The sequence below is a fragment of the Prionailurus bengalensis genome, chromosome C1 (assembly GCF_016509475.1).
Source record: "Prionailurus bengalensis isolate Pbe53 chromosome C1, Fcat_Pben_1.1_paternal_pri, whole genome shotgun sequence".
Lineage (NCBI taxonomy): Eukaryota > Metazoa > Chordata > Mammalia > Carnivora > Felidae > Prionailurus > Prionailurus bengalensis.
In genome coordinates, this window is record NC_057345.1 from 34,513,046 (window position 1) to 34,537,362 (window position 24,317).

At 52.0% G+C, this 24,317-nt stretch overlaps 1 protein-coding gene across 3 annotated transcripts; it reads left to right on the forward strand.

The window, feature by feature from the left end:
* The first annotated feature begins 2,243 nt into the window (after positions 1-2,243).
* IPO13 (importin 13) lies at positions 2,244-22,315 on the forward strand. 3 transcript variants are annotated; one of them, XM_043574709.1, is made up of 20 exons: positions 2,248-3,037; positions 4,757-5,493; positions 10,650-10,790; positions 10,900-11,041; positions 11,150-11,316; positions 11,524-11,644; positions 11,731-11,878; positions 12,299-12,480; positions 12,561-12,587; positions 12,769-12,915; positions 13,075-13,218; positions 14,561-14,641; positions 15,439-15,576; positions 15,768-15,864; positions 18,836-18,888; positions 21,117-21,183; positions 21,272-21,330; positions 21,493-21,582; positions 21,873-22,054; positions 22,143-22,315. In XM_043574709.1, the coding sequence occupies exons 1-20, from the start codon at positions 2,954-2,956 to the stop codon at positions 22,237-22,239; spliced, it is 2,904 nt and encodes a 967-aa protein (XP_043430644.1). In that variant the 5' UTR covers positions 2,248-2,953; the 3' UTR covers positions 22,240-22,315. The 3 variants fall into 3 exon arrangements, 2 of the variants coding, with proteins under 2 accessions (XP_043430644.1, XP_043430645.1); XM_043574710.1 differs by having other exon boundaries at positions 2,251-3,037; positions 12,769-12,903; XR_006296567.1 differs by lacking the exons at positions 18,836-18,888; positions 21,873-22,054; positions 22,143-22,315 and having other exon boundaries at positions 2,244-3,037; positions 21,493-21,550.
* Positions 22,316-24,317: the final 2,002 nt, after the last annotated feature.

Genomic DNA, 24,317 nt, shown 5'->3' on the forward strand with positions numbered 1-24,317 from the left:
CTTTTAAAAAATAAGGCCATTTTCCCCAAAGGAAACAAGCTCCAGAACTGCAGTGCTCTGCCTGCAACTTAGAGGCATGATCTACACATGATCTTACCAGGCAGAGCACTTTCTACTCCTGAAAGCCACAGGTGGTTCTGGTTATCTCCATTTTTGACTGCAGACTTTGTTTCACATTTGCAAAACTACATCGTCCATTTGAGTATCTTCCCAGAACTAAGGTACGGTGTCCTCCAAAGGGGTATCACGTCACCATCTCTTGTAAGAAAACTATAGGCAGCTTTGAAAATTACAGCAGCTTCAGGGAGCACCCAAAACTTCCCTCTAGATTTGTTTCATCTAGGAATTGAGGTTTGGGGTTCCATGTGCTCCCCCTGCACTTGCCAATGGCTTCCCTCCTCTCTTGCCCAAAGGTTGCCCTATTTCCCCTGCCTAGAATCCCTATGACAGAGTGTATGTGCACTGGCCGACTCACTGAGGTCTGTTCTGGAAAAGGAGAGGTTGCATAGAAAGCTGAGGGATCTGAGAAAAGATCTAAGAGTCTGTGCCATGTGAGATTACCTTTCTTATTCACAGGAGTGGTTCTTTCTTTTTTAAAAATTTTGTTAATGTTTATTTATTTTTGAGAGAAAGAGCGTGAGCAGGGGAGAGGTAGAGAGAGGGGGAAACAGAATCCAAAGCAGGCTCCAGGCTCTGAGCTGTCAGCACAGAGCCCCATGCAGGGCTCGAACTCACGAACCGCGAGATCAGGACCTGAGCCGAAGTCAGACGCTTAACTGACTGAGCCACCCACGAGCCCCCACAGGAGTGGTTCTTAACCTGTTTTGGAGGTATAGAGTCCTTTAGAGAATCTGATGAAAGCCAAGGATTCTCTCCCTGCACCCTCAACATGATGAAAAGCCCCTTCCTTCAATTTATTCTGCATACTACAGATAGGTGTTTCTAAAATGCAAATCCAATCATCACTGCCCACTTGAAACCCCACTTAAAATTTGTTGAATGTCTCAATTCCCACTAAATTTTGCTTCCTATCTAATTGAGCCCCCATCCTCACCAGTTTCTATTATTCAAGCTCAGACCAAGTTTCTCTTCCTCGGGGAAGCCTTCATTCACCTCAGGCCTCGGCAGCTATTGCCAATGTCAGCTTCCTCCACCGAACACAAGTACAGAGGTCCTTTCCCCTTTGATTACTATTTCCCCTTCTGGGATAGCTGGCAAGAGTTAATAACAGGAAAGGGCACCTGGCTGGCTCAGTGGGAAGAGCATGAGACTTTTGATCTCTAGGTTGTGCTTTTGAGCCTAGAGATGACTAAAATTAATAAATAAACTTAAAAAATTTAATAAAAGGACAAGTGTAAGGGGTAGGGACTGCTGGGGTCTGTGGCCGACCAGATCTGTGGCTAGGCCGTGTGTCCCTGGACAAGAAAAGTTCAACCTTCCCAACCTCGGTTTTCTCAGCAGAAAATAGTGACTAAAATACTCACCTCCGAGATGTTGAGAGAATCGGACCTAAGGTATGCAAAGTACTGTTCCTAGCACTTCAAGGTGAGCTATTCTCATTCTAATTACTCATAAAGAGAAGTTGCTTCCAAGCAGCACGTAAAATTCTCCGAGTACTGTCCATGGTATGAGGTTTCCGGGTTGCTAACTGGGCAGCCCGGAAAGCCGTCCTTTTTTTACTCCTGAGGCGCGCCAAGCCCCCTTTCTTCTCAGGGTGGTGCTGACACCTTCTTCCCAGACCGCCCCCTTCCTGGGTGCCAGAAAGCGCAGACAGCGCGGCATCAGTGACCTGTTTCTCCCCGCGAACCCACAACACACACCTTATCCTCTAGCCTGGATTCCCAGCTCCATCCACCGGCCCCTTCAGTCTTAGGGAGCTGCTCATCAGCGCCACCCGCGAGTCTGTCCCGGTCGCCCGCAGAACGTCTGGGGCTGGCGGGGTTCGGCGGGTCCCCAGCCCGCCCACGTGCTCCCGACCTCCGCCGCAAGGCGCCGCCCTCCCGCTGGCGCAATGCGGACTACGTTTCCCAGGGTGCACAGCGGCGGGGCCTTGGCTCAGCGGGGGCCTCGAGCGGCGCGCCGCGCCGTCGCCTGCTCCGGGGGCGCGCGGGCCGGCGCGAGGACAGGGCCAGGGACCCGGAATGAGTTTCCGCGCAGTTCCGCTGTGCCTGGCCGGGCTGTGCCGGGCCGGGCCGGGCCAGGGCAGGCGCGGGGGCAGGGCGGCGCCGGAGTCGGCGGTGCCGGGGACAGGCGCTCGGGGCAGCCCGCGCCTCGCTGAGGTCCCCGCCCCGTCCCGGCCGGGCCGGCTCGTCTGTCAGTCACTGGGGCGGCGGCAGCGGCAGTAGCGGGGCCGGAGCCGGGCGGTGAGAAGAGCGCGGGCCAGGCCGGCCGGAGGGGATCTGCCACAGCCCCTCAACTCTACGGACTCTTCGCCCCAGACTCGCGAAGCTGCACCCCTGCGCCTCATCGGACGCCTCCGTAACCCGCGAAGGGCTCTCTCCCTCGTCACCCCCCACCCCGTGACCTCCTCGTAGGACCCGAGAGCGCACTCAGACCAGGGTGTTGTGGGTACAGGCCATCGACCCTGTGACCTCTCACGGGCCAGGGGCTCGGTTTCCCCCACAGGCCTGCCTTCCCTGTGACTCCCTCAGAGAGTCTGGGGACAGAGCCGTGACCTACCACCAGGACCCCCGCCTGTGAACTCTTCACTGACGGCTCCCTCCTCAGAGTCCCCCTCAGTTGGTCTCCTCCTAAGAGCACTCCTTTTGGCCTCTGGCAAGCCCCCCATCCCCATCCGAGGTGGGGAGGCCTCGGCAGCCATGCCCGCCCTGGGCCCCCTGTCACCCCACCGCTCCCTGGGCACCCAAGCTGGGGTCTAGCACGGGGCCAGCAGCCAAGGGGCTGGGGCAGGAGACAGGTCAGGGTCCACCTCCCTGCTGGGGAGGGAGCAAAGATGGAGCGGCGGGAGGAGCAGCCTGGGGCTGCAGGGGCTGGAGCAGCACCAGCCTTGGACTTCACTGTGGAGAACGTGGAGAAGGTATGAGGGCCCGGGGGTGGGCATACCGGTGACAGAGCAGAAGTTCTGGGGACTGACATTAATGCCAGAGCCCAGGCCTGGGCTGGGTGCCTGCTGGGATGGTGCCCCCAGAGCACCTGGCATTTGCTGTCTCTCTGGGCAGGCGTGGACAGCAGTGTTATGGTGTCCTAATGGGCTATTTTTGGCTTTCCTTAGACATGGGTTCTCTTTGGATACTCTAGGGTCTTGGGCTGGTCCCTTCAGGGTGCTGATAGCCTAGACCTCCGGCCGGATTGGCTATTCTCCAGCTCCGTGGGTACTGCATGAGCAGTGCAGTAAGAAACCAGGAATCCAGGAGACCTACAGCTCAGCCCTCAGGAACCATACCGATGCTGAGCCATGCTGGACCTGTTTTGTGACCCAGGGGCTCAGAAAATAACCTGGAACTGAAACAGTCTGGGTTATGTTTTCACTCTTTCTTAGGGAAGGATCCTTCTTGTATTGGATGGAGGCCAGACGAGTCCCGAGCAGGCAGGAAGGGCTAACCCCCTCTCTTTGGTAATGGATCTAAGGGATCCGGTCCTGCTGGCAGCCTCAGGATCCTTCTCTGCTCACCTGTCCACATAGCTTCCTGCCATGGTCTTCCCAGGCTCTCCCACTGCCCAGCCCATCTTTTTTGAACTGCTTCTCTGGTTCTTTTCTGGGTTCTGCCCCTGAGGCCTGGGATGCAGAAATGCCTCCCTGCTGGGTTGAATGGGGAGATGGAAAGCAAGGAATGGTTGCAGATATTCATTTGTTATTTTTGAGCCCCTTTTGCCATACCAAATGGTGAAAATCTATCCCTACTGCTTCTTTGCCTGCTGAATTCAGCATCCCTGAGGAGCCAAACAAGGGACTGTAAATATAAGCTGCTGTCAGAGGTACAAATAGGGCTAAGTCTACTTGGATGGAGCTTGCTTAGGGGGTCAGAGTCCTGACCTCACCCTTCCACCCCCTGGGGCTGGGTGCTGTTGGCATGGTGGCACACTCTTCCATGTGCAGCCAGGGAGACAAACCACTGTTTTCTTACTGTGTGAAGTCCCTGTGGAATTGGGACCCTGGGGATTTGGCGAGTTGAGAGCTCCAGGCAAGGCATTTGCCAGGGCTGCCAGCCAAGACTTCTTGACCAGCTTTTTGGACCCTCACATGCGCTCTCTGGGGGGTGTTCTCACCCTCCCCTCCAGTATGCCTCTGGCCTAAGGCTGCCTGGCAAAGCCTTAGTCGTGCTCAGATTTCACAATGGCTTTGGTGCCAGCATCTGGAGTGACCGAGGGATGATCCTGGGGGAGCTGAATAGAACCTTTGGAGTTGATGGGACCAGCTGTGCCTGGGAGGGTCAGGGCCCTTCAGGCTGTTCCATGCTCTTCTCAGGCTTAGCTTCATCCCTGTGGAGCCATTCCTTCAACCTGGACCTTGTCCTTTACCTCAAATGCCTCCCCTTTGGGGAGCTCAGCCTCTTTCTGCTTTCCTGTGGAGGTTCACTTTCTGAACCCCTAATGTTTGGCTATAATGACAACATGGTAGAGCATGGGCAGAGTTCAGGCTCTCCGGGTATCAGTAGGATCCTCGGTTCAGGAAACAGTGAGCTCTACCTGCTCAGCCCCTCAGTCAGAAAGAGAGAGCAGATTTGCAAGACCAAGTTCTGGGCTCTGACAGGATCCAGAGTGGCCAACACCTGCTCAGTCCTGTGCTGTCCTGCAGGCGCTGCACCAGCTCTACTACGATCCCAACATTGAGAACAAGAACCTGGCTCAGAAGTGGCTGATGCAGGCCCAGGTCTCCCCACAGGCCTGGCACTTCAGCTGGCAGCTACTGCAGCCCGACAAGGTGCCTGAGATCCAGTACTTTGGGGCCAGTGCCCTGCACATCAAGATCTCTCGCTACTGGAGTGACATCCCCACTGACCAGTATGAAAGTCTAAAGGCACAGCTCTTCACCCAGATCACCCACTTTGCTAGTGGCTCCAAGATCGTGCTGACTCGGCTGTGCGTGGCACTGGCCTCCCTGGCTCTCAGCATGATGCCTGATGCTTGGCCATGTGCTGTGGCAGATATGGTACGGCTCTTCCAGGCTGAGGACTCACCGGTGGATGGTCAGGGCCGCTGCCTGGCCCTACTAGAGCTGCTGACAGTGCTGCCCGAGGAGTTCCAGACGAGCCGCCTGCCCCAGTATCGCAAAGGCCTGGTGCGGGCCAGCCTGGCAGTGGAGTGCGGGGCTGTCTTCCCGTTGCTAGAGCAGCTGCTACAGCAGCCCAGCTCACCCAGCTGTGTGCGTCAGAAGGTGCTCAAGTGCTTTTCCAGCTGGGTGCAGCTGGAGGTGCCACTGCAGGACTGTGAGGCGCTTATTCAGGCTGCCTTTGCTGCTCTGCAGGACTCGGAGCTCTTCGACAGCAGCGTGGAGGCCATTGTCAATGCCATTTCACAGCCCGATGCCCAGAGGTGAGCTGGTCCCCATCTTCCCAGAAAAGAACAGTTTGATTGGCCTTCCATCTATCTGTTCAATAAACACGAATTGAGTGCCTACTGCATACCTGGTCCTTTGCTGGAGATACACAAGGAGGCAAACAAGACATGGTCCTTGTCCTTATGGTTCAGAGAGGGAGACACAACTAATCATCCAACAGATTATTCAGTTAAAATATTTGACTCTTTCTTCTCTTTCTCTCAACCAATCAGTCACCATGTCCTGGCTGTTCTGCTCCTGACCGTACTGCAAATCTATTTTTCCCATCTCCACTGCCACCACCCTAGTCCGAGCTGTCATCATCTCTCTCCCCAAATGATTGCAGAGATTTTTCACTAGTCCCCTGGTTTTTACTCCTGTACCCATATTGTCCACCGAGCAGCTAGAGTGATCTTTTGAAAAGGAGGATCCAATTTGTCCTTTCTGCTCAGAACCCTTCAGTGGCTTTTCACAGCTCTTAGGATAAAGTTCAGAATCCTTAACGTGATCCACAAGGTGCTGCACAGAATGGCATCTCTAACCTCTTCTCATGTCATGCTCCTTTCTCCACTCTCATACAGTCTTTTCAGTTGCTTGAATGTTCCATGCTCCTTCTAGCTTCTGAACCATCACAGGTGCTTGACACATCATCTCTACCTCAACTGAAATTTCATTATCTTAGGAAAGCCCTCAATGATTTTTAAGACTAAGTTTGGTCTACTCTATTATTGTATCTCAGAGCTTCTAGTGTTTTTCCTTCTTAGCCTGTAACACAGTTTCATCATAAATTAATGTATGTCTCCTCATTGGTCTCTCAGCTCTGTGAGGACAGACACTGAATCATTTTATTTTGTCACATTGTGCCTGGCAGCATTTGGTAGCATTCGGTGTTTTTTGAACAGATGAAAAGTAGGAGTTGCCTGAGAGGTGGGAGCAGGGTGGGGGAGTTCAGGGGAAGAGGGAGCGCTCCAGGCTTCAGGAACTATAGCAGGGGCAAAGGCCCCTGGTGCACAGCACCGTAGTACCTTTAAGGACTTGAAGGAAGGTGAGTGTAGTGAGGTGTGTGTGCAGCAAATGTTTGTTGCGTGCCTTTTTGTGTCTTGGGTCCTGTGCTGAGCACCAGGTGCATAAAGATGAATGGGTTGACTTCAGCAAGCCAGGAGCTCACAGTCTAACAGACACATGGAGGGGCAAGTGTGGTCAACGAGATGAACGCTATGATAGAGAAAATGGTGGGGGGACTGTAAGAGCCCAGAGGAGGCATTTAACCTGGTCTTAGGACTGTGAAAGGCTTCCCAGAGGAAGTGTGCTTTAAAGAGCCTTAGCAAAGAAAGGGTGTTGAGAAAGCCTGGTGAGTGGTGGTGATTAAACAGCAGGATTTAAGGGCCAGTTGTGGGAGGTCTGGGCCCAGATTATGTAAGACCTTTGTCAGCCAGGCTTAAGATTTTGGTCTTCATCCTGAGGATGATGTAAAGATATTAAAGGATTTCAAGTAGAGAAAATGCCATAATGAGATGTTTGGTATAAGTTGGATTGGCCATGGCAAGACTGGAGACACTAACACTTCAGAGGTAGGGCTTTAGAAACCCTTAGCAGACTTGGAGGGGAAAAACATTGAAAGAGATGGCATCAGAGAGTGGTTAATGGCTCTAGCCTTGGCATTAGTCACGTCTGAGTTTGAATCCCAGATGGTCTGTTTACTAGGTCCGATACCTTGGATAAGTCGCTTTTAAGCCTCAGTTTCCTCATCAGTAAAATGGATGTGATCATATTAACCGGAGAGGGTTGTAAAGGCTTAAATAGGACAATGTGCACAGGGTCTGCCCCTGGTATTCTATAAAGAATATTTTGATATTAATAGGATTAAAGAAGAAAATGTCTATGAAAGGTTTAGCCTGGTTCTTGCACACCCCATAAAAGGCAGTTGTTAGTATTTGGTATCGTTTTGCATCGGCAGTTAGTGTTTCTTTCCCATGGTTTCCCAGGTTTTCCAACTCAAGGTGGGTATCAAGTCCCAGGACTAGCCTTTCTTGGCAGCTTGAAGCTCGAGTGCTGGCTGCACTCAGACAGTTGGTAGCTAAAGGGAATTGGCCAGGGCCAGTGCATGGGTGATGTGGGGTGTCCTTGGATACACCCAGGTTTACCCGCCCAGCCGGTCTCGAGGGCTTTGGCAGGTAATTGATGCCTCTTCTCTTCTGAACGAATGAGCGAACAAGGAGCCAGTGAGGGAACCCACAGCCTCCTGAGCGCCCATTGGCTGCAGCCCCCATGGTTGCTTAGCAACTCTCCCCATTTTCTCAGCTCTCCTCCCTGAGCTCTAATTGCAGGTCTGGGCTGAGCTCAGTGTGAGTGGCAGCCAGCAAGTCCCAGCAGCCCTGCCCCGGCAGCTTGAGCTGACCAACAGAACTAGGCCTCTTGAACCCAGTCTCAGCCATGGGCTTAAAGACATCCTCTCTATCTCCCTCTCCCAAACCTAGAAACCTCTGGAAGCCTCAGACCTGCTCTTCTGTGTGCATAGTTCTCAGGAATAGGTGCCCAGGTGGTGGGAAATCTAAACAAGGGTTTCCCCCACCGGGGTGCTGCACCAGCCTAGTGTCAGAGTTTGGGTCTTGCTCTGTCTAGTCTAGCTTCCTAGACTTTGGCTTGAGAAAGTCACCTGTGGTTTTGCCTCTTGGGTTATCCAGCCACTGCCTTCCCCAGGTGTCCTAATATTGGCTGTCCCCTTGGCTGAGCTTGCACTCAGGTTCCCTCTTTCCCACTCTTCCACAGCTGCTGCTGCTTGCCTGACTCTCCCTCAATTTTCTTTTTCCTGAAATACGTTTTTAGTCCTGGAAAAGCTTTCACTGGGGGCTGGGGGAGGAGAGAAGGTGAATTAGACAAGTTCTTGGGGGCTCCCATCAGTTAGAATTTGAGATCTGGGCTGAGATTTGCATAGATCCTTTGGGGAAAATTCAGGTAAGGCTCTGAAAGAGCAGTCCTGCAGCAGAAGAGGCTACCTCAGCCTGGAATTTGTCTCAAAGTTGCTATATGACCTTGAGTTATACTCTGAGCCCTTCTGGACTTGTCTGTGACTTAGCCTATTATGCAGCTCAAATGTGACCAATTAAGAACTCAGTGAAGATTGAGTACCTGCTGTGTACATGAACTTTGGCAGGTGTGAGGGAGCCTTGGTGGGGACGCTTTGGGGACTGGGCGTTATCTCCTGCCCCCATCTCAGCTGCTGGTAAGCTCGCACGCCATGACTTTGGCCCTGTCCCTGCTCTCTGTGCCAGAGTCTGGCCTGAAGGTGCCCATTGTCTGGTGGTGCAGCCTGTGTCAGGGTCATGAGACTGAAGCTATCCCAGCTGTTTCCAGGCAGAGCCCTCTAGGGCTGTCTCTGGGTTGGGAGTATCCTCGTATGGATATCTTGTCCAACCAGAATGAGGATTTGGAGAAAGCTGACATCTGGGCTGGTTGCCCCTTGTTTTCATCTTACCCCTGAGGTTATGAGACTACCTGCCTAGCAGCCTGCTTAGGGCAAATGCAAATAGAACTCCTCTGGACTTTCAACCTCCTACCTCTCCATAGATTGCTATGGTGACACTATGATTGGTAGCAGAGGGGTCTCAAGCATCTGATTCCCTCTGAGAGTATCACTTCATGCGATTAGTCTGATCTCCACAGCAGACTGCTGGGGAGGGATCCAGTGAGATAGAGCTAGCATTCTCAGTCTCCTTTGTATACTGTGTGTCCCCTGCTCCCCTTTAAGGATCATTGTGCTTCAGGACTCTGACTTGCACCTTCTTTTCTCTCATTCACCACTTTCTTCCTGGGCAATGCTCATCTACTCCCATAGCTTCAGTTGCCAGCTGTTTGCTGATGACTATATCTCTTGCTCTGACTTCGCCCTTGGGCTTCAGGTTTTTATATCCAACTCTCTGGACACTTCTGTTTGCATATCTCACCAGGTACCTCTGATTCAACATGCCTAACACTGAACTTATCGCCTTCTGGCCTCCCTTTAAATTTATTACTATTCCTCTCTACCCACTCCTCCTGGCCTCAGTAAATAGCTCCACCATCTACTTAGTTGTTTAGTCAATAACGTGAGAGTTGTCCTTGACTCTTCCCCATTGTCATATTCAATCAGTCATCAAGTCCTGTCCATTTTTCCTCTTAGCTATCTCCTAGTTCATCATCTATTGCTGTCCCTTCATACTGCCACCAGAGTACATAGGAATTAGGATCTGGTGGTAGGGAGTGGAATGGAAGGTGGGGACTGATGCTGTCGGTGCCTTCCGAAGTCTTTATCAGGGCTCCTGAGCCTGTATTAACTCCTCTGTCACTCATCCTGTTCAGTCTCCCGTAACACTGTCTATATTAGTTTTCTGGAGGGGCTGTAATAAAGTACCTCACACTGGGCAGCTTTAAACAACAGAAATTTATTGTCTCATAGTTGCAGAGGCTGGGGGTCCAAAATCAAGGTGTCGGTTTCCTCTAAAAACCCGGAGGAGAATCCTTCCTCACCTCTTCCTAGCTTCTGTTTGTTTGCTGGCAATCTGTGGTGGTCCTTGGCTTTAAGTTGCATGACTCCAATCTCTGCCTTTGTCATCACATGTCATTCTCCCTATGAGCCTCTGTCTTCACATGGTTGTCTTATAAGGACATCCATTGTACTGTAGTAGAGCTCCCCCCCTACTCTGTGATCTCATCTGCAATGACACTGTTTTGAAATAAGATTACATTCTGAGGTATTGGAGATTAGGACTTCAACACATCTTCTTGGTGGATACAACTCAGCCCATAATAGGCTGCCCCTTGGCCCCTCTAAAATATGTCCTTCCCACATGCAAAATACGTGCATCTCATCCCAACTTCCCCAGAAGTCTTAACTCGTGCCAGCACCAACTGTAAGTCCAATTAGAGGACACAATTTAACCTGTAACACTGACCTCACACTTCCTTCTCAGAGTTCTCCTGGAAGTCTCTGACAGAAGGTTCTTCTCAACATGGGCAGCATCAAAGCTACGATGTAGGCCCTGACCTCTTTTTTGCTTTGGGTTTGTTGTGGGGAGTGAGCTTTGATGGAAGACGGGGAGAATGTGCCTTTCTCTCAAAGCTGGTGGGGGATGGGTAGACAGCTCTGATGGGTCTCCTTACCTCATGCCTCCAGGTATGTGAACACACTCCTTAAACTCATCCCGCTGGTGCTGGGATTGCAAGATCAACTGCGACAGGCAGTGCAGAATGGGGACATGGAGACCTCCCATGGCATCTGTCGCATTGCTGTGGCCCTGGGCGAGAACCACTCCCGGTGAGCAGTTGGGCAGCTGGGGGTGGGATAGCAGGGCCCTCTCAGAGGTATGGTTTTGGAGCCCTGTTGGGGGAGGGAGAATGACCTTACTATACCTCCTCCTTCCAAGGGCCTTGCTGGACCAAGTGGAGCACTGGCAGAGCTTCCTGGCCCTTGTCAACATGATTATGTTCTGCACCGGCATCCCTGGCCACTATCCTGTCAATGAGACCACCAGTTCCCTGACCCTCACCTTCTGGTACACGTTGCAGGTGTGTCTATGTGACCTCTAGTAGAATTGGGCTGTAATGACAGAAGGTAGATCATGGGCTTCTGGGCCTGGTGCTGAGGTGGCTAACTTTCTTCCCTGGCTCTCTCAGGATGACATTCTGTCCTTTGAGGCAGAGAAGCAGGCTGTGTACCAGCAGGTGTACCGGCCGGTCTACTTCCAGCTGGTGGATGTGCTTCTGCACAAGGCCCAGTTTCCTTCTGATGAGGAATATGGATTCTGGTCCTCAGATGAGAAGGAGCAGTTCCGAATTTACAGGTGATGGTAGCAGGCCAATCCTACCTCTAAATAGAGTCCTGAAATAATGAAGGCAATGAGGGGAGGAGCCCAAGACCAGGCCTCTTGAATCCTGAGGCTCCTTTCTCTATTCTCTAGGCACTTTTGCAGTTGTGAGGGAGCTGGGGTGGGCTCCTGGGCTTGGGAGCAGGATCCGGGCAGTGTATAAGGTCTTCGTCTACTTCTTAGGGTGGACATCTCAGATACGCTCATGTATGTGTATGAGATGCTGGGGGCCGAGCTGCTCAGCAACCTCTATGACAAGCTGGGCCGTTTGCTCACCAGCTCAGAGGAGCCCTACTCCTGGCAGGTACCTCCCAAGCCTGATTCCCTCAGCCCTCCCAGAACTGTCACACCCTCCTCCTCAGCCAAGCCAGTGGCACCCTCTTTCCTCAGCACACAGAGGCCCTGCTCTATGGCTTCCAATCCATCGCAGAGACCATCGATGTCAATTATTCTGATGTGGTGCCTGGGCTCATTGGCCTCATTCCACGGATCAGCATCAGCAACGTGCAGCTGGCGGATACTGTCATGTTCACCATTGGTGAGACCTGGCACACACCCATGAGCACATTTCCAGAGCCACAGGCACCCCATCCCCAGCTATAGTTGGCCTGCTGGTTCCTGTCCAAAATGGGAGAGACACACATGCCCACACACACAATCAGCATTGCAGCCAACTGGCTGTCCTGGCACATCTAGGGGTCCTTCCTACAGTGTTCTGAGCTGCAATTCAGTGAAGCTAGTTTGCTGTCAATGGAACAGCAGTGCTAGACCTCTTCTGAGTAACTTCTTCCTGCTTCTCAGCTATAAGGCTCCTGTTTGAGCATGTGCATGCATATTTGCCTATTCAGCTCTAGGGCTGTAATTTGATCTGCCAGAAGCTCTGCCTGCCTCTCAGGGACATGGTACAAAGCCAGCCTGGCCTGCCTCAGATATCCTCCCCTCTCCCTTCTTCCCCCAGGAGCTCTGTCTGAATGGCTGGCTGACCACCCCGTCATGATCAACAGTGTTCTGCCCCTCGTACTGCATGCCCTAGGCAATCCTGAGCTCTCTGTCTCTTCAGTGTCCACCCTCAAGAAGATCTGCCGAGAATGCAAGTATGACCTGCCACCCTATGCTGCTAACATTGTGGCTGTCTCCCAGGTATGCGTGGGCTAGGGTTGGGCTGGGTCTCAGGGCACACTGCACTGTGCTGATACCAAATTCCTTCTGTTTATCTCCAGGATGTGTTGATGAAACAGATCCACAAGGTGAGCCCAGAAGTTTCTAGGGGGTCCTTGGGGATATTATGGGAATCTGCAGAAATCCTCTTCTGCCTTTTCTTACCCCTTGTCTTTTATTCTCTGTTCTTGGAAGCTTCCCCAAGAGGTTTATTTTTCCTACCCACATCCAGATGTATCCAGGATTGACTTTCCATGTTCTGCCCCACAGACAAGCCAGTGCATGTGGCTGATGCAGGCACTGGGCTTCCTGCTGTCAGCCCTGCAGGTGGAGGAGATCCTTAAGAACCTGCACTCCCTTATCTCACCCTATATCCAGCAGCTGGAGAAGCTGGCAGAGGAGATAGTGAGTGAGCTGGTGTGTGTGTATGTGTGTGTGGCCAGAAGGCAGGGGTGGGTTGCCCTTTGTGTGGGCTATGGCTGTTGGGGAGTGGGGTTGGAGTTGACAGTCAGGGCTGGGGTCCGGGGGCCAAGCTGGGCCTCGGAGATCCAGAGCTTGGTTTGATTCTCCCCATAGCCTAATCCTTCCAACAAACTGGCCATTGTCCACATCTTGGGGCTTCTCTCCAACCTCTTCACCACGCTGGATGTCAGTCATCATGAGGATGAACATGAAGGCCCTGAGCTCCGGAAGCTGCCAGTGCCACAGGGACCCAACCCCGTGGGTGATGTTGCCATTGCCCTCCACCCCCAACACACACACACACACACACACACACACACACACACACTACCACACACCCTGTGGGAATATCATTGTTACTCCCCAACTTTATGGATAATATTGTCATGGTTCCCTTGGCCCCATGGGGCATGATGCATTTGGTGTGTTGATCCTGTGAATGACCTTATCATTCTGCCTCATTCTGTAGGGAGTGATATCATTGTGTCTTCCAACCCTGTGGGTGATACTTGTCTTTGTCCCCAGCCCAACCAGGGTGATGTCATTGTGGTTCCTCCATCTCACGGGAGACATTGACATTATCCTTCAACCCCATAAATGATGTAATTATGGGTTCCTGTTTGACCCCCAGTTCCGGGGGGTCTTCTACTTGGCTACTCACCATCCCCTGTGGGCACTGGGGATGCTTACATGCTCCACGTGTAATAGTTCTTGCCTTCGACTTGCTCCCAGTCTAGAGGAAACATACATAAACAGATTGTCACAAAGCAGTGTGATAAGTACTGTGATAAGCTCAGGCACAGGGGGTTGTGGTGACCACTTACAAGCTGTTTGATCTGGAGCAAGGCTCAGCTTCCCATTCAAAACTATGAACATCAGACTACCTGGCTTGCTTATCTCAATAGAATGATGCTGGGTAGCATATGTGGTCTTGAGTAAAATTTTGTATAAATGTGAGACACTGCTTGGATTATTGTTCCCAGGGTTTCTCCTGGAGGAAAGGGAGCCACAGTATCCTAGCTTCTCTCTTCAGCTCTCCACTTTAGTTTCAGTTGCCCTTTTGGCTCTAGACCAAAGTTGGGCTAGCATCCTCCTACAGAGCCCCTTCTCCTTCCGTGGTAGTCATTGTCCTGCCTTCCCTTACCTCCCAGGACCTCAGTCTGCTCTCTGCTCCTCCGTAAGTTGCCATATCTGTGCATCCCTTGGGGCTCTGCACCCTAAGCCTGTTTGAGTGAGACAGCATCTCCACTTCAGGGGCTAACCCATAGGCTTTTGATACTGAAAGGATTTTTCTGAGCAGAAATGGATAGGGAGTGATTTTTCTTAAAAGTTACAAAGTTTTAATAATCTTCTGAAGCCTTCATAATATCCCTGCTTTGCACTTTGAGGCTTCCTCTAAAATGATCCCTAGAATTCAGGATATCCTCTTTATTCATGGGGGATTCAACACACCACTCCTTCCCCCAAGGTCCCATCCATTGAGTCCTCAACATGCAGTCTGGAGTAATAGGTTTGAACTTCTGGCCAACTTTGTACTACCGGGTCCTTCTGGGGTGGGTGAGAGTGGTGGTGGGGCACCTCACTTCTTCTGTGTCTTCAGGTGGTTGTGGTGTTGCAGCAGGTCTTCCAGCTTATCCAGAAGGTGCTGAGCAAATGGCTGAATGATGCCCAAGTGGTGGAGGTGAGCCTCAATCCTTGCTCTCTGCCCCCATCGTGACTTTGCTTAGATATGGAGCAGGATGAAGGTGTTGCTGCCCCATCTTGGCTTACAGTGGTCTGGAGAAAATAAAGGAGGTGAATCCTGCCTCACAGACACAAGGAATGTTTTGGGAAGACATTCAGAACTTTCCAATATCACAGGAAGTCCTTGACCAAAGAACTATGATGTTGGGGCTGAGTGACAGTCAGGGATCCACCTTGTAATCAGAGACCTGCCTTTGGTCCGTTTTCAATTCAGGATTTTCTTACTATTGCTGCTCTCTGAGAGGAAATGGTGGAGATGTAAGTAGCGAGACTTGAGTTACAAAGTTCCATCCTGTGCTCCTCTGAGAAGGTCTTTTGGCCTGCTGCCCTTCAGGGTGAGGGTCAGGCTTGTTTACCTTTCTTGATTCGCAGGGCCAGGCCAGGCCTTATAGGTAAGGGTCCCACCTTAGGCCTCCTCTGTGCAGAGCCTCAGTTGTGTTCTGGGTGATTGTGACCTGCTAACCAGGACCCCTTTGCTTTCTTCCTTTTTTCTTTTTTTTTAAACGAAATATATTTGACAGTTAACATTGTATAAATTTAAGGTGTACAGCATGTTGATTTGACACATTTATGGATTATAATATGATTGCCATTGTATGATAATTAGAATCCCTATCACATCACATAATTATACTTCTTTTCAGGGGTTCGAATAATTGAGATCTAGTCTCTTGGCAGGTTTGATGATCATAATACTGTTGTCTATTTCCTGGGCCCCTTTGCTTCTTTCCCAAGGCGGTGTGCGCTATCTTTGAGAAGTCTGTTAAGACACTGCTGGATGACTTTGCCCCCATGGTGCCACAGCTGTGTGAGATGCTGGGTCGGATGTACAGCACCATCCCCCAGGCCTCTGCTCTTGACCTCACTCGACAGGTGGGCCTTCTGATTGAGGCAGCAGTGTTTTAAATTCCATCCTAGTTAGAGGTCTGACCCAGGGATGGGGTGGTGGGTAGAGTGGGGTGGATGGCTGTCCTGGCAGGGATCCTGACCTGCATTCTAGGGATGCTGGCCAGTTCTTGGTGAGACAGGGCCTCAGCTGACCAGCATTCCCTGCTTTGTTGTAGCTGGTCCACATCTTTGCTCATGAACCTGCCCACTTTCCCCCAATCGAGGCCCTCTTCCTGCTCGTCACCTCCATCACACTCACTCTCTTCCAACAAGGTAGGTCCTGACCAGGGTCCCTGCTGTTGCCGCCACTGCCACCACTGCCACTGCCTCTGCTTCCCCGATTGGGGAGCCAAAGCTGCCCACTCTGTTCTCCTCTGTCCCCTGAGTTGCACATGGGACTTGGTGGGAAACTTGGGGGATCAAGCACAGCACAATTGTCACCCTCCAAGTAGTGACACCGTAGGTTGAAGTGGATAAGAGAGTGAATGATGTCTTCTACTGGCCTGCTGGACTTAGGGCCAGTCTTGATGTGGGGGGAGATGGGGCCAGAGCTCTGAGGGACTTGGGACACTAGGCTGGCTCCTTTTCTTTGGGATATAATGAAAAGTGGAAAGAGCATGGGCTTTGGAGTCAGATAGACCTAGATTCTAAGCTCATCACCACCAACTAGTTGTGTGACCTTGGGCAAGTCACTTACCTTTGCGGAGCCTTTGTTTCCATGTCTGTGAAATAGAGATTTCGTGTACTTGATAGGATTGTTATAGGTATGAAAGCAGTGTCTCTTGGTCCCCTGGCTTGGGGTTTTTGCACATGAAGTACTCAGGGAGTTCTGGTTCCTTTCCCTGCATCGGGGCTTATTCCTTTTTAGGCCCAAAGCTTTTGGCTGTGGTCCCAGCTCCCCGTTCTCTGTGGCCCTCTGCCTGAGAGTGCTGGGAGCAGGGGGCTCTAGGCTTCCCCTGCTGTCTAGCCCAGGTTTCTAACTTGGAAAAGAAACAGCGCTGCTCCACCAGCCTCATGAGTCTTGTCTGGATTTGTGGTTGCAGGTTTGAGGCTTACCAGGGGTTTCAGCTGGAGCCAGAGCGCTCTCTGCTGATGTCATCATTATGTGGTCCCATGATGCTGGCCTCTGCTCCAGTGGCCCATGGGTAGGTGCAAAGCGAGCAGAAACTTGAGCCAGAAACCAAGTGTGGCCACCCTTAAATCCTTAACTCCACCTCTCCCACTTCTTGCATCCAGTCAGGGGCAAGTCTAGGTGGTCCTGACTCCTGATTATCCCGCAGATTGCCCACGTCTCTCCCCTCCCTCCATGACCACACCTCAGTGTCCGGGTTGCCCCAATAGTCCTCTAACTGGTTTTCCTGACATCTGCCCTTCCCTGCAGTCCATTCTGCATCCTGCAGTTGTAATGTTCTTTAGAAAACACACATCTGAGTATTTTCCCTCTCTGGCCGGAAACCCTTTCGTTGGCTGTCCATTGCCTCAGGTTCTCACCCTGCTCCCACCCACATGGTGCAGCTCCTGCATACTCCTCAGTGTCTTCTGCCAGTGTCCCTGAGACACCAGCAGTCTAGCCACACTGACCTCTCCCTTTGATGTCCCATTTGATCCTCTAACTGGAATGCCCTGTGCCCTTTACTGGGTGAGCTCTTACTCCTCCATGCCTTACTTATGCATCAGTCCTAGAAGCTTCTCTGGGGCAGAACTAGGTGCTTCTGACTTTATGCTGAAACTGCATCATGTACACACTGCTGATATAGTACCAATCATACTCAATAATCAGCTTTCATGTGTGTGTCTCTCTCCCTAGACTAAGCCCCTCAAGGGCAGGGTCGAGCCTCTTCTCTCTGCATCCTCAGTGCCCAGAACAAGGCCAGCATAGAGTAGGTATCAGACACTATTGAAGAAAGGAGGGTAAGGTCTCCCTGCCCTCGGAACCTTTCTTCCTCACTATCTGGGGCCAGCCACTAGCAGGGTGGCTGCCGAATGTCAAACATGCTGTCTGTAGGGGGACCCTGGCATAGGGCATGGGCCTCACTCTCCAGGACTTGAGTAAATCAGGGCTCAGATGTGAAAGAGATGGACTTTATCAGTGGCTCCTCATAGCCTGGAAAAGGAAACATGGAAGAGATAATTATCTACTTTACAGTTGGGGAAACTGGGCATTTGTGGCTTGCACAAGATCACACGGCTCCTTAGTGGTGTATCAGGCAGATGTTCGTGCAGCGCCTCCTCCTGAAAGGGGAACAGCCCAGGAGCTCTAGACACATGCCTTGTCCTTGCCACAGGTGTCAACAGAACTGGAGGCAGAGTAGTGTCCAAAATCAATCATACTTGCTGGGCTTGCTGGTTGTCTTGCAGGACAGGACGGCCCCCTTACCTGTTATGCTGTCCTGGTCTTGCCATTCCGTTCTCAGCCTCTGCCCTCCCACTGCACCATGGGGTGACATGTTGACTGGTTTCCCTCTTTCTCTGTGTGTCCAGATGGTGGGAGCTGGTTTTCAGCCCTGAGCCTGGCTCTCTGCTCAGTCGGTGTCCATGTGGAGGGGCTTTGCTGGGTGGGGCTCTCATTTTTGGCCTCATGATACAGTTTCTTCCCCGAGGCCCCGCTGGTGGCTTGCCCAGCCATCCCCACAGCATATTGGACTCTGCCCTAGCCAAGGAGGAGTCCTCTGGTTTAAGTGGACCCCAGGGAGTCCTTCCCTTGGCTAGACCAGGAGCCCTAAGGCCATGGAAGTGAGGGGGCACCTGCTCAGGCCCTGATACCCTGGCCTTTCCAGGGCCTTCAGCCAGGCCCCCAAGGGAGTTACCAAGGACTAACCTCTCTCCATCCCTGCCCTCCTCTTTGATGGCTAGTGTTGGGGAAATGTGCTAGGAGGCAGTGTAGGGCCACCCCAGCCAGCCAGAGGCCGCAGCAAGAGTGGGGGTTGTTTCTTCAGCTCTGTGGAGTCCAACATTGCTTCAGCACCAAAGGCTCACTGGGGGGACTGGCCTGAGGAGGAGTGGGGAGTAGGTGGAAGGACCCCTGGGAGGGAGCTGGGGCAGGCCCGTCCTTCACTTTGCCGTCTCTTTCTGTTGGGCTTCTCCCAGTTCATGGTTTTTGTATGTTTTGTTTCTTTATCTTGCTTCCTGCTGCTCATGTGCCCCCACGCTGTCTCCCTGCAGGCTCTCAGTCCCACATAACTATATGAGGTTGAGTTGCTGTTTGTATAATTTTTTCTTAAGTTCCATCTTTATTATATTTTAGGGCCCAGGGATCATCCTGATATTGTTGATTCATTTATGCAACTCCTGGCACAGGTGTGTTTTAGTTTTATTCATTCACGTTCTGTTCTCTCTCTTTCTCTTTCTCTTATGTTGAAATTCAATTTAAGCCTATTTTTAGCTTTCTGTTGACAAATTTTTTTTCTGTTCAGTTGAATAGAGTTTCTTCATCTGTTTCCGTGGAAGTTGACAACCCAACATCCTCCTTTAGTGCCCCTTTGCCTCAACTAGCTCATTCTTCCACCAAGACCAGGGAGAGGCGATCCCAAAGGGAGGGAGCTGGGCTGGCCTGGGCGGGGGAGGGGGAGTAATTTTGCCCGGCAGCTCCTTCGTAGCTGGGGTGCCCTTGAAGTTCAGGGGTGAGATCGGAGTTGAAGGGCCTGGGGTTCATTGTCCCGTGCTCCTGCCGGGGAACTGCCTGCCTCAGTGCCCCCACCCCCCCACCTGCTCTGGAGAGGTGGCTGGGAGGAGCTCCGAAGGGAGGGGCCAAAGGTGAATGTGCTGGGGTGGAGCCCGGAGTTGGGCTTCAGGTTGTACTGCTGTTGGGAGGTGGGGTGCTGGCTCCACTGTGAGGCTGCGTTGGGATGTGTTTGTGTTTGGTGCATGTGTAAGTGGGTTGGACCTTATTCGTATGTTTTCAGTTTAGTTTGGTTTGGAAACAAATCACATAGCTGCTGTAAGTAGTATGTGTGTTGTGTCGGGAAAAATGTGTAGTTGAAGTGTGGGCACGTGCACTGATGCATGTTGTATGTTGGTGTGCATTAGGCATTGATGGGTTTTGAAGCAGTGTCATGTGTTGGAGGTGTGTGTGTGGGGTTGTGAGAGTGCGTATTTGGGGGAAGGAGTGTATGTTGTGGTGTCGATATGTCTGACATACAGGGAATGTGTGTTGTGGAAGATACATGTGGTGAGCTGTGGGGACATGGGGCTAGTGTGGGGACCATGGTGGGGATCCTGTGGGTTGGGGTAAATGATGTGTTCCTTCGCTTAATCAGTCCACAAATACTTAGTGTGTGATACATGTCTGGTGCTCTGCCAGGTGCTGAGGGTATAATGGTAAACAAAAACAGGCATAGTTCTTACTCTCTTGGAACTTACAGTATGGTGGGGGGGGGGGCGGAGGAGGAGGGGGGAATAGGGAGTGTGTTCTGGGCCTGGATAGACATGTGTATGGGTAACTGAGGGTGCGTCCTTGGGGGTGAGGGCGTTTGTGTGTGTGTGTGTGTGTGGGTGGGTGGGTGGGTGGGTGTGTTAGGAGGGTACATGTGCTAGAGGACTGGGTAGCTTGAAAGTGTGGGCATGTGGACATGACTGGGGAATGTGGGGCGTTTGAGGCATGTGAATAGGTAGCAGGGTGTGTTGCAAATGTGAGAAAGTATGTGTAAGGGATGTGATAGAGGTGTGTTTGAGGGTAAGTAGGGTGTTTCCAGAGAGGGTGAGTGTGGGGGTGCTTGCACATGAACGGGAGTGGAAGGTATGTGAGGGGCTGGAGGGTTGGGGGTCTACATGGTATGTGTTGGGGGGGCTGGTGGGGAGCAGCCGTGTTTGATAACTGCTGGAGCTGTGCAGAGCATCTCCTGTGACCTGAGGATGTGCCAGTCGTGTCCTAGTACCACTTGGGGTGGGCTTTCTGCCCCTTGTACTCATTCCCCCCACATGGCAGCACTGACTCCTGAGCTGGGTGTGGCTGAGAAGGGCCTGGACTCAGGGTATCCCGGCTGAATGGTGGGGCCATGGCTCCAAGGCTCCGACCCTACTTTTCCTCCTCCTAAGCTGGAGGGTGTCTGAGGAATGCAGGTGGGACGTGGGGGCTGTTGGACTGGGCTCCACATCCAGCTGCCATCTCTTCTTTCTGCTGTCCTGTTAACAAATCCAGGGGGCTTTGACTGCCTCTGAATCAAAGCAGTCACTGCTGGCTACCTGGAGCCTGCAGGAGGTCTGGCCTTGATGGAGGGGAAAATAAAAGCATTTGCTTAGGGAGTGACTTGGGACCCAAGCTTTCTGTACTGTGACCACCCCCTTAACCTCTCACACACACCTGTGCATTCATGTACACATACATGTACGTAGCATCCCCTGGCTGTTCCCTTCCTGACTGAACTGTGGGGTGGTTTGGGTCCCCCAGAGATGGCTGGGTGGCTGATTTTGGCAGCCTGTACCTATGGTGCGTGAAGTTGGGGCCTGGGGTGGCAGGTGAGTGGTGGGGAGGGGGGATGGTCCTTGGAGCTGGTTGGGGCTGGGCTTACCAGCTCCACCTCCTGCAGGCTCTGAAGCGGAAGCCAGATCTGTTCCTGTGTGAACGATTGGATGTCAAAGCTGTGTTCCAGTGTGGTAAGTGGGGCCAGGTGGATAGGAGGGCCTGGGTCCCCCTTAGGTGGATCCTTAAGCCCCGCCTGATCTGCCTCTGCCTCTCCTACAGCTGTGCTGGCCCTCAAGTTCCCTGAGGCACCTACTGTCAAGGCCTCCTGTGGCTTCTTTGTGAGTCCCATGCTGAGTCCTGACCCCCCCCTCCCCCCGCACCCCAGCCCCTATTCGCAGTCCTGCCCCGGACTCCAGAGTGTAGGGGTATGGTGTGCAAGTCTTGTCCCCAGGGAGAGTGGGGAAAGAGCTGAGGCTGACAGTCCTCTCCATCCTCCGTAGACAGAGCTGCTGCCTCGGTGTGGGGAAGTAGAACCTGTGGGGAAAGTGGTACAGGAGGATGGCCGTGTGCTGCTCGTAGCAGTGCTGGAGGTGAGATGCAGCCGGTGTTTGATGGGGCTTTGATGGGGGTGGAGTGGCCCTCACTCCTGAGGCAGCTGCCCTCTGGGAAGCTTGAGCCTTTGGTTCCCTAAGCTGACTCTGTTTCTTCAGCAGTTAAATGGCTGACAGTTGTTAGGGTTGCTGTGAGGATCAGCTGGCTCTCAGAACAGCACTTACCATGTGCAGCTTGGCTGAGAAACTGGGAGTGGGTGGCGCATGGCTAGGCACCCTTGCTGCAAAAGGGGCAAGGCCCTGGTGTGCTGAGAACCCGTCTCCCTCAGGCCATTGGGGGCCAGGCCTCCCGCAGCCTCATGGACTGCTTTGCCGACATCCTATTTGCTCTGAACAAACACTGCTTCAGCCTCCTGAGCATGTGGATCAAGGAGGCACTACAGCCACCTGGTTTTCCCTCCGCCCGCCTCAGCCCTGAACAGAAGGACACCTTCAGCCAGCAGATCCTTCGGTGAGCAGAGCCGGCGGCACTTGGGCTCTGGTCCAGAGGAGAGGGTGGTGGTGGTGGACGGTACTAACCTGCTGTCCTTTCCCTTCAGTGAGCGAGTGAACAAGAGGCGGGTGAAGGAGATGGTGAAAGAATTCACACTGCTGTGCCGGGGGCTACATGGCACAGATTATACAGCTGACTACTGAGAGGCGCCCCCGTCCCACCCACACCTCCTCCTCACCCCTCCCGATTCCCAAAGAGTAAACCTGGATCTTCACTGCATTGCTGTCTCTGCTTCCTTTTTTCTGCCACCACCACCTAACTGGGCGAAGGCCTGGGGAAGGATGGGAGGATGTTTGGATCCAGGCCTTATTAGGGAGTTGGGGTGCCAACTTGTAGCTCCTAGAGTGGAAGCGCTCCGCTGTAGCCAAGCCTCCTAGGTTGGAGCCATGCATAATACTGCCGTTGCTCTTGGGTTGGGGTGGGCCTGCAGTAGTATCAGCAACCTCCCCACGGCCCACTGCCACCCATTAAATTAGTCCCAGCATTCATGCATGCATACATTTATTTAATCAGCACTGCTGAGTACTAGCCCTCTAGTTCTGCCTTGCTTTGTTCTGTCTGAACAAGGGCTGATCTAGTCCATAGCTACCATGTTTAGCTGGGAGAATGGGACCAGTGAGGGAAGGCTGCTCGGAGGAACTTTCACTTCTGATGGGACTGGAAGGTTTCCCAGGTAGAGGACTTGGGGCTTTCAGCTCCAAGTGAGGTGGGGTGGGGTCCAACTAGGAGGGAAGAAATGGAGAGTGGTTTTAAGTCCCAGGATGGGTTTCTTGTATGGGGTTATGGAGGCCACACTTGCACAAGGTTGAGGAAAGGTATAGAAAGTGGAGCTGAGCATGTGTAGGAGGAAGCATGGCAGGCCCCTGAGGAAGAGGAATGCAGGGCCTCAAGCTGTCTTCACACCTGGAGCTTCCCACCTCTGTGCTACCTGACCAAATCTTGATGGTCAGGGCTCGGTCAGGACCAGGGACAGCTCCCTAGCGGCTGTTGCTCTCCTCCCTTGGTAGGTGTCCCTTACTTTCTGTCTCTCAGCCATAGTTTCACCCCTGCTGCCTCTTAGACACCCCAGGCTTCCCCTCAGTAAGATCTGAAGAGCAGGACTTGGATCTCCCCATTTCCATTCCTGAACCTTGAGTCTCCTTGGAGGTGATAGAACTGGTTACCCCCCTGTTCATCTCACTCCTTCCCCTGTCTTTTTCCCAATCTTTGCATGAATTCTGTGTCTTCCATTCTACATCTCTCTTCGATCTCTCCCAATGCCAGCCGGCATCCATCCCCCTTACATGTACCATCCCCTGAGGCCACTCTGTTCCTCTTCCTCTATCCCTCCTCAGTCCCATTCTCACATTATTACATTCAAAATTCGTATTACATTCATAATTCAAAATTACATTCGTAATTTCTCATTTCTGGAGTATGTGGGGATGCTTCTTTTAGTCCTTTTCTCCCACTGCATGGTGTCTAGGTGTCTTCTTCCTCCCCCATCCCCCATGATCAAATGTAGCATATATAAGCTAAGAGGTTGAGGGGGCTAAAGCCTAGTTCCTGAAGTCAGACCTGGTTTTGATATTGATTGTGTCACTGATTTACTGTGTCTTACCAGAACTTCAGTTTCCTCATCTGTAAAATGGGACAAAAATTTTTTTTAAGTACTCTACACCCACCATGGGGCTCAAACTCACAACCCTGAGGTCAATAGTTGCACACGCTACCAACTGGGTAGAGCCAGCCAAGCACTCCTGGGACAATTCTGACTCCAAAGACTGTAAATGCTAAGAATGTAGTGCCTGAACAGTAAGTGTTCAATATTTGCCTGATTGACAGACTGCTGTGAGGATAACAGCAAATGCTTTCAGTATATATGATATGCAAAGGACTACTTCATAAAGTTTTATATCTAAATTCATTTGATCCAGCAATCCTATCAGGAGTGCTATTGTTACAACCCCCATCTTGGGGATGAGGAAACAGTGACAGACACGTTGAGTAAGAAGTAATGGCAGAGCACAATATTCAAACCCAGACAGCCCGGCACCTGAGTTGAAAATTAGGCAATGTCACCTCCCAAATGTTAGAATGCACACATGAAGTTCTGCTCAAACTGGAGTATTTTCAGGGAGTTGCTTTTTTTTTTTTTTTAAGTTTATTTAATCTCTACACCCAACGTGGGGCTCAAACTCACGACCCTGAGATCAGGGGTCGCATGCTGCACCAACTGAGC